The 14744-nt window shown below is 42.5% G+C and overlaps 1 protein-coding gene across 1 annotated transcript in view; it reads right to left on the bottom strand.

Annotated features, from left to right (window-relative positions):
* Positions 1 to 14576, bottom strand: part of TXK (TXK tyrosine kinase) — a 68683-nt gene extending 54107 nt beyond the window's left edge. Inside the window, exon 1 of the mRNA XM_003258425.3 lies at positions 14475 to 14576. Within this exon, the coding sequence (XP_003258473.1) occupies positions 14475 to 14490 (16 nt within the window). The 5' untranslated portion in view covers positions 14491 to 14576. The remainder of the gene's footprint in view (positions 1 to 14474) is intronic.
* Positions 14577 to 14744: the final 168 nt, after the last annotated feature.

Below are 14744 nucleotides of genomic sequence, written 5' to 3'. Positions count from 1 at the left end.
TCTAGAAATAAGTCTCTTTTTTTTTTGGTTGAGACCGAGTCTCACTCTGAGGTCGCCCAGACTGGAGTGCATTGGTGCCATCTTGACTCACCGCAACCTCCGGCTCCCAGGTTCAAGCAATTCTCCTGCCTCAGCCTCCAGAGTACCTGGGATTACAGACACCTGTCACCATGTCCGGCTGATTTTTGTATTTTTAGTAGAGATGGGGTTTCACCATGTTGGCTAGGCTGGTCTCAAACTCCTGATCTCAAGTGATCTGCCCACCTAGGCCTCTCAAAGTCCTGGGATTAAAGGCATGAGCCAGTCCTCTGGCCCTAAAAATAAGGCTCTTTGCTTGCTGTCTCCAACTGCTCTCCTTCCATTACAGTCAGGCTGTCATCTCTATCACTTCTAAAAAAAAAAAAAAAAACAAAACAAACAAAAAAAACCTGCTGTTGTTAAGGTCGCCAGTGACCCATGCACCACTAAATCCAAAGTCAACTCTAAGTCTTCATGTTACTGACCCTCTCTCTTGGCAGCATTGGTACCATATCCCTTGGCTTTGCTCCTTGTCAGTCTCTTTTGCTGCTTTGTTCTCTACCTCCCTGACCTCTGAATAATGCTAGATTTCCTGCAAAGCTTTTGATTTCTTCTTTTCTTTGTCTTATTCACTCTTTTGATTATCCCATTCCCTCCTGCAGCTTAAAAACTATCTATCAACTGATGACATCAAAATGCACACACCTAGCCCAGTACTAATTAACTCCAGACTCACCTACCGAAATGCATTCTCAAATTCTCCACTTGGATGTCTAGTAGATACCTCAAGTAAACAGGAGATGAAGTCTGAACTCTTTTTCTTCCTCCCTCCCCAAACGGGCTCTATCACCCTTCTCCATCTCATCAAAAGAAATTCCGTCTTTCCGGTTGCTCAGGTAAATAATCTTAGTCATCCTTGACTCCTCTCTCTCTCTCTCTCACACAGGCCAATTTATCAAGAAAGTTTGCTGACTGTGCCTTTAAAAAATACAGACTTCCCCAGTGTCCATGGGAGATTGGTTCCAGATCCCCCGACAGATATCAAAATCCATAGATGCTTAAGATCCTTATATAAAATGACATAATATTTGCATGTAACCTACACACTTCCTCACATATACTTTAAGTCATCTCTGGATTACTTGTAATACCTAATACAATGTAAATGATATGTAAATCACTGTTACACTATATTGTTTAGGGAATAATGACAAAAAAAATGTCTGTACATGTTCAATACAGACACAACCATCCTTTTTTTCAAATATTTTTGTTCCACAGTTGGTTGAACCCAGGAATGTGGAACCTGTGGACACAGAAGGCTGTTTATTCAAGAGTTTCCATTTGGGATGATGAAAAAGTTTTAGAGATAGAGAATGGTTATGGTTTTTAACAATGTGAATGTGCTTAATGCTGCTCAACTGTACACTCAAATATGGTTAAAACGGTAAATTTTTGATATATATATTTCAACACAATTTAAAACACACACACACACATACACACACACACACACACACACTCTCTCTCTCTCTTATTGCTTTCCCCATCTCATCCATCACCACCATGGATAAGCCACCATCACCTCACCTGGCTCACACCAAAAGCCTCCTAACTTCTTCCTGCTTCTCCTCCTCCCACTATGCTTTCTTCTCAGCACAGCAGCCAGAGTAATTTAAGTCTTAAGTCGGATCATGTTACTCCTTGTCTGAGAACCCCACAATAGCTCCCCATTTCACTCAGGGTTATAGCTACATGTTCCACTAGAGCCTATAAAATGCTCCATGATCTGGCCTCCTGTTCCCTCTCATCTCCTCTGCAATAAGCTCCTGCTCACCTCACTCAGCCACACCCGATGCTGCTGCTGCTGGAGCCATAGGGCCTGCTCTCACCAGACATTCTTGGCTTTTGTTTTTTCCAGAGCACTCCTCCCTCCATTCTTAACTCCCTCCAATCCCTCCAAGTCTTCACTCAGATCTCATCTTCTAAGTGAATAGCTCCCTGATTTGACATTACGGTCATCTGCACCCCCTAACTTTGAGGTTCCTCACTCTGCTCTACTTTTTCTTTCTTTTTTGGTGTATTTCTCACCTTCTAACATGCTGTGAAATTTATTTACCTTTTTTTCTTTGCTGTTTGTCTCCTTCACTAGTATGTAAACAAGCACGTCTATTTTGTTCACAATTATTATATCCCAAGAAGCTACAACACTTTTTGACACAATGAATATTCAATAAATATTTGTCCAGTGAATGAATGAATGAATGAATATGTTTGAAAGAGCACAAAATTATAGGTTTGCTCAGAGGATGTTCTCGATTCGTTCGTAATGGGAATTTGCAAATGGTATTTGGAACAGAACAAGCAGGTTCAATCGGAAGTGGTGAACAGTATGGCCAGAGAGGAATAACTCCGTCATAAAAGTCCTTGAAATAAAGGAAGATAAGACCTTAGGAGTCTATGTAGTAGGGAGGCTTCATAGATACTGAAGATAGAGAACAACTTGGCCACAGGCCAAGCAGAGCAATCAGTTCTCAGCCTCGAAGCCATTGGAAAATGGTCCAGGAAGGTGAGCTCTGACCATCTATATAGCCTCCTGTTTTAATATAAACAAATTATTTAATATCATCAAAGCCAAAAAGTGTATATAATGGCCACTTTATCCTTGAGTAATCACTAGCCAGTTATGTTATTTTCTACTTTTTTCTGTATGCTTGAAATATTTCAAAACTTAAATTTATAAAGAAAAGGAAAAACCCAGAAAATCAAATAGGTCTGTGATTTGATAGTTAGGTACCCATTCTATGATTGATAGCTTTCTACATGTACATAACTTTTAGTGATAGATGCAAAAGGATTTTTATTTCCCCAATTTGGCCTCTGTCTTACCTTTTCCCAAACCAGAATTATCGTCTTCCTCACTATCCTTAGTAAGAAAACCATTCTGTCACTCCCCCTTTCCAATCTCCCCATGTCTGTGAATGAGTCCACCATACAAAACTTAGATTCGTCCTGAGCCCCACCCTTTGTATTCGATCTGCCATCAATCTATCAGTCTGTTCACAGGGCTTGGCTTTTTCCTTCTTCTACACGCTTCCAATAAGCAAGGCTAAGCCCTCATCAACTCGTACCTGTAATTTTGCATTAATTCACTTAGTCCTCACAATGATCCTGTGAAGTAGATGCCGTTTTACAGATGAGGAATCTGAATCACACAGAGGTTACTCCTTACCAACAAAGGGCTAGTAAGTGGGGAGCCAGGATTTGAACCTGAATCTAGAGTCTCTGCTCTGAGCTGTCTCCTTCGATTCACCCCATATACCCATTTCCCTAAAAGCCTGCTTCAGCCAACTGCTCATCCTCAGCATTATATCTTCCCCCACTTTCAAGGTCTTCCATAAGTGACCCCACCCTGACTACTTTAGCTTTCACCAATTCCTGCTGCACCAGGTTCTTCCGCTTGCTCTGTTCTCACAGACACGTTGTGCATTTCTGCCTCCAGCCTGGAAAGGAAGACTTCCATTGCAATCCACTCCCATCTACTCTTCCTTTCAGTTCCCAAAGCACCTATGGTCAGTCCTGCCCTGTGGCTCCTAGTTAGGTACCACCTGAGATCGTCATTTAAGTTTCTCTGTGTAGGCTTCATCTCTCACAGGGCTTCTCAATCTCACCACTATCAACATTTTAGACAGGATCATTCTTTATTGTGGGGAGCTGTCTTGTGTACCACTGAATATTTAGGGCATCCCTGGCCTTTATGCACTAGATGCCAGCAGCAACATAGCCCCCTCCCTTCTAACATCGACAACACCGCCACCTTCCAATTGTGGAAACCCAAGTGTTTCCAGGCATTGCCAAATGTTCCCTGGGGGCAAAATCAACCCCAGTGGAGACACTGGACCAGACTGTAAGCTTCTCAATCTCAGGGACTGCATCTTATCCTTCTTTTTTTTATTTTTAATTTTTTTTTTTGTCTTCTCCCTAGCTTCTAGCATCAGTGCCTAGCACATAACAAAAACTCAATAAATAACTGTTAAATAAGACCCCACCAATATCAACATGCGTACATTACATCTGAGCTCTTTTTTTTTTCCCACTCATTCATCTTATCACCCAGTATTTCACAATGTGATGCTGGCCACAGAGAAAGCTAAGCTGACCGTGACCTTCTGACTGAGTGGAACGGCAAAGGTGAAGACTGAGCTTCCGGAGCTTTAGCCAGCATTTGTGGTGGCTCATAAGTCTAATCTTTTATTCCAGACATATATTTTCAAACAAATGCTTATCCAAAATAAAGTACCAAACCATGAGATGCCAAATGAAATTATTAAAAACTCTCTGGCATTCAAATATGTTTGTTTTTTCTTTTCTGTAGTAAAAGAATATATGGGGTTCAGCAGGCTTTAGTATCAGGCAGACATGCAGTCAAATCACTGTTCACTTTTCTTGAAGCAACAATGTCATTTTGGGCAATCAAATCTAGAAAATGCAGGTAGTAAAAGCTGTCTTCTAAGAAAGGGTTTCCCCACTTCTACCAACACAGCCCTTACCATATGCCAGGCATGACAGATACTTAGATCTTACTATACTACGCCATGCTAACTTATTCACTATACTAACATTATGATCCCCATCTTACACATAAACAGAGGAACAGAGAGCTTCAGCCATTTATCCAGTCACACAAAAAGCAGCTGAGCCAGAAGTCAAACCCAGAGTCCATGAGCATCACAATAGGACTATCCTCGTGGATGAGAAGATTAAATAAGATTGCAGAGGCAAACATCTCTAGAACATACCAGCTACTCTCAGTTACTTTACCACTTTGTCCCCACCCCCCAGTTCCCTGGAACTCATTCAGCAACTATTTACTGGGTACTCACAAAATACATTTAAGGTAACCAAATAGGAGCAGGTGTGGTTTTCCCTCTGAAGACAAAATGGAGGAAGAAGGCTGAGTAAATGAAAGCGAATCTTCAGCTCCAACCCCCCTTTTTTTTTTTTCTATTTTTTTATTTATTTATTTTTATTATTATACTTTAGATTTTAGGGTACATGTGCACAATGTGCAGGTTTGTTACATATGTATCCATGTGCCATGTTGGTTTGCTGCATCCATTAACTCGTCATTTAGCATTAGATATATCTCCTAATGCTGTCCCTCCCCCCTCCCCCCACCCCACAACAGTCCCCGGAGTGTGATGTTCCCCTTCCTGTGTCCATGAGTTCTCATTGTTCAATTCCCATCTATGAGTGAGAACATGTGGTGTTTGGTTTTTTGTCCTTGCAATAGCCTACTGAGAATGATGATTTCCAGTTTCATCCATGTCCCTACAAAGGACATGAACTCATCATTTTTTATGGCTGCATAGTATTCCATGGTGTATACGTGCCACATTTTCTTAATCCTAAAAAGTCAGGAAACAACAGGTGCTGGAGAGGATGTGGAGAAATAGGAACACTTTTACACTGTTGGTGGGACTGTAAACTAGTTCAACCATTGTGGAAGTCAGTGTGGGGATTCCTCAGGGATCTAGAACTAGAAATACCATTTGACCCAGCCATCCCATTACTGGGTATATACCCAAAGGACTATAAATCATGCTGCTATAAAGACACATGCACACGTATGTTTGTTGCGGCACTATTCACAATAGCAGACTTGGAACCAACCCAAATGTCCAACAACTCCTCTCTTCTGAGCCAACTCTATCCCTGACTCAAAGGCAGGTGTTTCCCCCATTCAGGACTCCAGGAGACTCCCTCCCTGCTATCAAAGCAGGCCTCAGGAGAGGCTCTCACACTTTTTCTCAGTAAGGGATAAATGACGGACACATGTTAAAGAGTAAACATGCTGTACGGCAGCGCTTCAGCAATGTCATGCCTACTGCAGTGCAGAGGCGTGTACATGTTTGTAAGCATGACATTTGTAACAGTCAGGGTGAACACAGAGAGAGGTTTCTTTTAAGGAACTGGCTCAGGCAGTTGTGGAAACTGGCAAGTCCAAAATCTAACAGGGTAGGCCGGCAAGCTGAAGAATGAGAGAAGAGTTGCAGTTTGAGCCCAAAGGCAGTCTGCTGGCAAAAGTCCTCCTTGCTCAGGGGAGGTCTGACTTTCATTGATTAAGGCCTTCAACTGCGGAAGAGACCCACTCACATGATGGAGGGTGACCCTTTTTACTCCAAGTCCACCGATTTAAATGTTAATCTCATCCAAAAATTACCTTCACAGAAACATCCAGAATAATGTTTGACCAAATATCTGGGCACCGTGGCCAAGCCATGTTGACCCATAAAATTAACCATCACAACACATTAAATTTAAATGGTTTGACACTTGAAAAACATGGTATAAACATTTACATCAAGATTTTCTTCTGCCTCTGTCACCCCTGAGACAGTAAAACCAATCCCTCCTCTTCATCATCCTTCTCAGACTATTCAACACGAAGATGATGAGGATGAAGGCATTTCTGATGAGCCACTTTCACTCCATGAATAGTAAATCTATTTTCTCTTCCTTATGACTTTCTTAAAGCATTTCTTTTCTCTAGCTTACTTTATTGTAAGAATACAGTGTATGATACACATAACATACAAAATATGTATTGATCAACATTTATGTTATTGAGGCTTCTGGTCAATGTTAGGCTATGAGTAGTTATATTTTGGGGAACCACCTTATTCAAGTGTCAACAACTTTGTGTGTGTGTGTGGTTTTTTATTTGTTTTGCTTTGTTTGAGACGGAGTCTTGCTCTGTCACCCAGGCTAGAGTGCAGTGGCATGATCTCGGCTCACTGCAACCTCCACCTCCCAGGTTCAAGCGATTCTCCTTCCTCAGCCTCCCAAGTAGCTGGGACTACAGGCACGCTCCACCATACCTGGCTAATTTTTTTGGTATTTTTAGTAGAGATAGGATTTCACCACACTGGCCAAGCTAGTCTCAAACTCCCAACCTCAAGTGATCCGCCCTCTTTGGCCTCCCAAACTGCTGGGATTACAGGCAGGAGCCACCATGCCTGGCCAAGTCAAGAACTTGGAAAGAGAAATTGCTGGTATCAGTCAGCAGGCAGCAGTATCTGGGACTAGAGAAATGCTTCCCCCAGCTCCCTGACCTCACAACACATGGCCACACCTGATAATATTCCCCTTGGTTGTCGTCGCTGTCTTCTGCAACCTGGAATTTAGGAGAAAATATTTTCAAAAATTCTTATGTTTCCTCATTCAATAGCAAAGACAATGGCCTTTAAAGAAAGGTACAGACCTACCCTACCACTGCTTTAATTATGGCCCAATTTTATTTAATTTCCCCCAAAGACCAAGAACAGTGGTGAGCAGGAAGGCAAACCACTGCCTTGTTTGTGGTTCCATCCTCTGCCCAGCAGAGTTGCTGCCCAATAAATAATCATTGCGAGAAGAAAACTCACACTATGAAAGCCAAACAGCTCCCTGGTGTTCCCTTGCTTGGCATGACTTTCCAAGACAGCAGGCATCTTTATCTACAGGTTGAAGTGTTGGGCCAAAATTCATTCCAATGTAGGTATCAAGGCGTATTCGATTCATGATCATTTTCAATTTACAGCAGCACAGGTGTTCCCAGGAAGTAAATAGAGAGCGCCCTTCCACAGGCGTTCTGTGATTACGGAAGCCATTCTTTGAATTGATTTGCCGATTAACCTGCAGAGAGAAAGCTCTTGAGCTTTCAGCAAATTCCCAACTTAGGCAGGAACTCATGCATATTAAGGGCCTTTGCCAGAGTGACAAAAATGCCCCAGAGATAGGCAATGACTATTTGCCTGCTGGACGGAAATGTGGAAAGAATATATTCAGGCTTGAAGATTATCACTGAAGGAGCTGAGCTTCCTCTCCCAGGCTTACATCTGCGCTGTTCTTTTCATCTACTTCTTATTCCTCAGTAAATATCTCTAATGATGAGCCTCAGGCCAGCGAATCAGAAAAAGGGCATCGCATCAGATGTAATCTCTGTGACCTTTAGAAACCGGCACGTCTGTCACGGGGTAGGCAGTTGGCCCTCCCATCTTTGGTATTTGTGTTTTTTCCTCGGAAGGATTTGCGCCCTCTGTCCTCTAGGATAGGCTCCTATTGACATTCCTTCCACCCCCAGAGGTTCCTGGGTGGCAACAGCTGGGCTGATTGGGAACAGGTTTCCACCAGGGGGCACTGGAAGAAAGCAAAAGTGAGAAGCACCCCTTCTCAGAATAGCTCCTAAGGTCATCTCTTAAGAGGACAAAGGAACAGATGTGAAGAGCTGTGGGGCTCGGGCTGCGCGGGAAGCAAAGCCGCTGTCGCTTCCTCATGTCTAATGTTTTGAAGTTTACATCATCACCTCCAGTTCATCCCCTGGCATTTCCGATGTCAGGGTTTCGTTTTGAATCAGTGCCTTGAGTGAAATGCATTCCTACTGAATTTGGTCATCATAATAACTGGCACATGGCTAGTGATTTTTATTTAAAAACATGGCTTGAAACTGGCTCAGTTTTGAGAGCTGCCTTAATCCAAAGACCAGGCTTGTCGCCTAACCCAGGCGCTCCAGGTTGTGGTTTTCAGATGAGGAACGTCTGATACCGGCTGCTTTTGCAGTTGATGGGCTGTGGTGAGTGCGGAAGCCTTGAAAACTTGTGGCTTTGGAAAAATGGCTCTGAGTGACCAGAGCTGATTCTGTAAGTTTGCTGCAATATATCCTTTTTGTTTTTTTCCCAGAAATTTACAGAAAGGCCAAACTTCCTCATTACTCTGCCATAAATGCCCACCACTACATCCATTTCTTTCTTTTTTTTTTTTTTTTTTGAAATGGAGTCTCACTCTGTCTCCCAGGCTGGAGTGCAGTGGCACGATCTCGGCTCACTGCAACCTCTGCTCCCGGGTTCACGCCGTTCTCCTGCCTCAGCCTCCTGAGTAGCTGGGACTACAGGTGTCTGCCACCACGCCCGGCTGATTTTTTTTTTTTTTTTTTTTTTTTGTATTTTTAGTAGAGACAGGGTTTCACTGTGTTAGTCAGGATGGTCTCGATCTCCTGACCTCGTGATCCACCTGCCTCGGCCTCCCAAAGTGCTAGGATTACAGGCGTGAGCCACCGCGCCCGGCCTATCTTCAAAAGGCCCCATTTCTTAAAGGCCTTTTGAAGATAGGCACGTTTTAGCCACATTAACCCATATTATCTGCGGAGTGTGACACATAACTAGCTTGGCTATAGCATGGATTTCTACCTCTGAACAGGCGTTAGAAAAGACTTCCAAGTTGGAGTTAGACTTCTTGGTTTGGAGTTAGATGCCAAACCAAGACCCCACACCAAGGAGAGGGGAAAATAGTAAAATTGGGACATTGAGTTTTTCACATAAATGTTTCTTCAATTTTGAAAGTTATCCTTTATCCTGAGTTTATGCCCTTTATACATTTGGGGTCTGAAGTGATCCTGTGTCTGTGTTCGCACGTGTGTGCACTTTTCCTTTTGATACTAAAATGTCCATTCTTCTAAGAAGTGATGGTCCCCAGAGATGTTAGTTTTTCTAAATGTATGGATAAAATAAGCGAGTAATTTGTGTTAGACCTCGACTGTTCTGTTTTGTTTTTTTGACATTATACTGCCAGTGAAACCTTAAAGAATGGAGGGTAACTACTTTAGGGGAGTCATTGGTAACTAAGAGAAAACAAGTACCTAGCTAATGGGACACCAAACTGATCAATTTGAGTGGAAGAGTGGTGCTTGACCTGTCTATGGCCTGAAGGGGTGCTGTGTGGGGCAAGGAGATTCTAGAAGCCTGGCAAGCTGGATGGGGTCCCGGGCACCAGGGATGATAATGTTTCTGGGAGTAAAAGGTGCTGTAAGGAAAGGCAGAAATCTTCCTGATGATGACCGCTCATCTGTTTCCCAGCTTCTGCCAGGGCAACCCTCCAGGCACAGACAGCAGCCACCCAAACCCTTGTTTGGTCTATGAGGCAATTTTTCTTTCTTTCTCAGAAGGGGCTGATGTGAGTTGGTCTTTGCAGGCACCTTGCCCACAACCTCCCCACTCCCCCACATCTCAAAAACAGTGTTTCCTAGAACACTGTTTTCTGTGAGCTCAAAGTTCATAACAAGCTCGCAGACATCACACCCAAGACATCGAGCCAGCTTGTGATGTGAAGAAGTGCTCGGCCACAAGGTGCACGGGCGTGACTGGCACCGGGCCAGAAGCCGTGCTGCTCCCTGACCCTCGGTGGGCAGGGAGTGCGGGCGCTGCTGGCCTGGGGAGCTCCGCAGAGAAGCAATGGGGGGATCTGCAGTAGTTACAAAAGGCAGCTGCAGTTATTACCACACAGTCGAGGCAGTGACGAGTGAAAAACTGAAATGATTTAAAGACAAAAGAAAAGACACATCTAGTGTCCATTTTAATCTTTCAGAAAGGGCATCAAACTCCAGCCCCAGGCAGAAGGGTGGCCAAAGGGGCCAAGTTCTTTTATAATCTGCGGCTCCTCCTGCTTTTGCCACACTTAGTTATCTATTGTTGGAAACAAATTATTCTGAGACCTAATGACTTACAACACTTATCTCACACTTTCTGTGGGCCAGGAGTTCTGGAATGGTTTAGCTGCGTGCCCGTGTCTCCAGATCTCTCATGGAGTTGCAGTCAAGCTGGGCCCAACCAGAGCTGGGGAATACACTTCTAAGCGAATTCCAAGCAGGTCATGGTGCCTCGGTTCCTCGTGATGGGGATTCTCTGCGGGCTGCCTGAGAGTGCTCCCAATAAGGCAGCCAGTGATGCAGGAGACAGAAAGCCCGAGATCGCAGGAATGGGAGCCGCGGCCTCTGTAACCTGGTCTCAGAGGTGACGTTCCATCACTTTTACCATATTCTAATCACAAGAAGTGAGGTACTAGGTCCAATTCATACTCAAGGAGGAGGACTGCATAAGGGCGTGAATATCTGGAGGCAGATATCATCAGGCCATCTTAGAGGCTGCCTACCACAGCTACCCTCCTTATCTTCATATTCATAATAGTCACAATGGAAGGTGTTGACCTAACAAAGTTGGTGTGAGAATCAGATACAAAAAGGAGTAAGATAGGACTCCGCAAAGAGAGGCCCAAGAAAGGCAGTGTGACCAAAACGTCCTTACCTTACCCTCAGATCCAGTTATGGAGATAAGCCCAGAAAACTGCCTTTTAACAGCACCCCAGGCATGCTTCAGGCACACCAAGACTTAGAAACCACTCTTTCTACTCTCTAAGTTGGGAATAAAGAAAGGCAGAGAAAATTAGGCAAACAGGGGAGCTAAGAGGTGAACTTTTTAAGCCCCCAACTGCTTTCCCTTGCCCTGTCCTTTAAATAACTCTCCTAGGCTGGATCTGTTCTCAGGGCAACTGTGAGTTGATGGAAATGCTGGTAATACCAAGTACATTTCACAAACTGAATCTCACTGGAGCAGTGCCCTGAGACCCCACTCCAAATCTCCCATCAGTATGATCAATATCCCATGCTCCACAATTACCTTCTCCTACCCTATAGCAGCCTTTGAAGCCAGACTTCTATGACAATGCTTAAAACAACAAACGTTTTTGGCAAATGACCCTAACAAACATATAAACTTTTTTTTTTTTAAGAGACAGGGTCTCACTTTGTCACCCAGACTGGAGTGGAGTGGTGGAGTCACAGCTTACTGCAACCTCAAACTCCTCAGCTTAAGCAATCTTCTTGGCTGGACTTTTTTTTTTTTTTTTTTTTTTGATTAACAGGAATACATCTTGAGGCATCACTTAGCTGTCTCCTGGTCAACAGTAAACACTCATTGTTTTACCCAGCAGAAAATGTAGCCACATTCAGCTGCAATTTACAGTAGACAACAGGTGATTCTTACCATCAAATCAAATTAACAGAAGCTGGAAAGGAGAGTGAGATTTCATCAAATCCAGGCCAGAGAGAATAATCCTCAAAATATCCCGCCAATAGGTAGTCCCTTATTTAATCCCTTGGGAAATCAAATCCTTGTCTCAACCCTCACAATGATTTATTTTATATATAACTGAATCCTTCCTGCTGTAATTTACAGCATTTTCTTTAGTTCTGACCTTGAGGGAAATAAAGAGCAGATGCTCACACAGCTTTTAATATTTGAAGATTCTTAAGTCACTGCTGAGCTTGTCCTACCAATGGGGGTGGCAGGGGACACAGGTTGCTGCTTTTTCGCTTTTTCTGCTTTGCTCTGCTTGACCTATATTTCTGTTAACAGGAGCCTTATTCTTATCTGCGTGAATGGAAGACTATGAGTTATTTTCAGGTCAGCACAACTGGAATAACCTGATTTTTTTTGTTTTTTTTTTTTGTTTTTTTACAGAATCTACAAACGATTGTTGGCTCCTATGAGGGGATTTGGCTTAAACAGATGACATTTAAAAATTACAATCAATTTTTCCTTAATGCCACCTAAAAGTCAGAAATGTAAAAACTTGACTTTTTTAGCTGGCCTTTGATTGCTTTAATCTGATATGACTGAGCTTTGTTGAAGCTTGGTTCCATTGTCATCTAGTATTAAAATCAAAGACAGTATTTTCCTTCCTTATCTGCAAAATAAGGCCCTCTGAGTCTCAGAGGTAAATTAGTAAGTATTTCCAAAACTGCACATGGGACTGAATAGTCTTCCAAAGCAACTCCCAAAATAAAGTTCTTAAAGCACCTCTCAGGTTTATCGTTTCTTTGTATTTTGTTGCAAGGTGGGCAAAAAGGGAGTGGCCTGGGCTAAAGTTCTAGTTCTGGATTTCGTCCAGCATTTGTGGATCACGGTTGGCAGCTTTATATGTATACAAATGTACACATACACACTGCCTTTGAGAGCTTATTTATATATATAAACTTATTTATATATGTGTGTATGTGTGTGTGTATATATATATTTATTTATATATATTTAGGGCAAAAGGAAGAGCGTTTAAATCCCAAGTCTGGCAAGTCTCATGCTTGGCCGGGTGTGGTGGCTCAGGCCTGTAATCCCAGCACTTTGGGAGGCTGAGGCAAATCATTTGAGGTCAAGAGTTTGAGACCAACCTGGCCAACACGGTGAAACCATCTCTACTACAAATAGAAAAATTAGCCAGGCATGGTGGCATGCGCCTGTAGTCCCAGCTACTCGGGAGGCTGAGGCAGGAGAACCACTGGAACCCAGGAGGTGGAGGTTGCAGTGAGCTGAGATCATGCCATTGCACTCCAGCCTGGGTGACAGAGCAAGACTGTGTCTTAAAAAAAAAAAAAAAAAAAAAAAAAAGTCTCATGCTTAAATCCTGAATCTGACAACCATGTGAGTTTTTGGCGAGATTTAAACTTTCAAAGGCACAATTTTCTTATTGGCTAGATAAGAATAACAATTTTCACCTTGCCAGTTTGTAGTTAAGATTTCAGACAATGAATATAAAGGAACTGGTATAGACCATGGCCCATAGTAGGTGCTCAATAAATACCTTTATAAAGAAACAAACACATTGCAATTCTGATATGATGGCTAGCTTCTTATTTAGAAAACTATTCTGCTCATTTTTTTTATTCTAATTTCTTTGGATTTATAAGCATCCCCCACAGCTCTTTCAAACCAAGGATCTTCACAGACAACAGTGTCTAGGGAATCTTTCTCTGTTCTCCTAAAACAAGCACTTATTTTTAACAGTGGTCTTATAGTCTATAAAAATATTAAAATAACATCTTCATATGTAATATTATATATGAGAGAAAGAGACATTTAAGCCAGTGTTCACACTTGACCATGTTCACACTTCTAACCAGGTAGAGACTCATGACTTTGACTCTTATTTTGGCCTTTACTCAGGCTCTGACTGCAGATAAGAATCAGTTTTGCCTAAATTTCAATTGCTTGGGAAAGGTCCTCGATAACGGATGTCTACATAGAATTGTGAATAAATACCCCTGTGAAAATAAAGGTAAGTCTATATGTTTACATGATAAAGCAGATAATTTCAGAGTATAAACACAGTCGTGTTTTGACTTCTCTTCCTTTTGCCTTCTCTTCCTTTTGCCTTAAATATAGATATTTATTTGTGTGTGTGTGTATATATATATATATATATATAAAGTTGCCCACTGTGATCCACCACTGCTGGAGCAAATCCAGAACTAGAACTTGGTCTCCTGGCCTTCAGCCCAGAGTTCATTACAGTCTCATTCTAGAAACAAGTACTTCATACTGATTGCATTTCCACACACACATATGTAGATTTCTGGACACTCTTTTTGTTTTTCTTTCATTTATGTTCTCAATGCCGAACCTTTATTAGAATTACATCACCACCGTGGTTCTTTAAATAAGAAACAAAACTCTGTCACAACATCTGAGGAAATTATCTTTTAATGTTCCCAAGCTCTATGCCTTAGAAAAAAAAACTTCCTCTGCTGTTCAAGAATAACAGGCCCAGAACAAGCCCCCAAAATAAATGACAAAGCCCATCTTACTCACAGGAGGAAAGGATCATGGCAGCCCCTTCTGTGGGGAGCACACAACAGTCTTCAGTTCTTCTGCGGTACTCCACTCACGAAAACACATCTTTCAACTGAAATCATAGTTCGCTCAAGATGTTTCTCACGGGCAGAGTTAACCCCACCTATTTTCCTGTTCTGAAAACCTCAGAAGAGTATAAATGATAACCAATGGCCTATAAAAGAAAGCTCAGTAATCTCCATCCCAATCTCTGAGGGTATCTGCTATTAGTCTCTCATGCCCAAAGGT

Source organism: Nomascus leucogenys, chromosome 20, assembly GCF_006542625.1.
Source record: "Nomascus leucogenys isolate Asia chromosome 20, Asia_NLE_v1, whole genome shotgun sequence".
Lineage (NCBI taxonomy): Eukaryota > Metazoa > Chordata > Mammalia > Primates > Hylobatidae > Nomascus > Nomascus leucogenys.
This window is presented reverse-complemented; position numbering and strand designations above follow the sequence as displayed.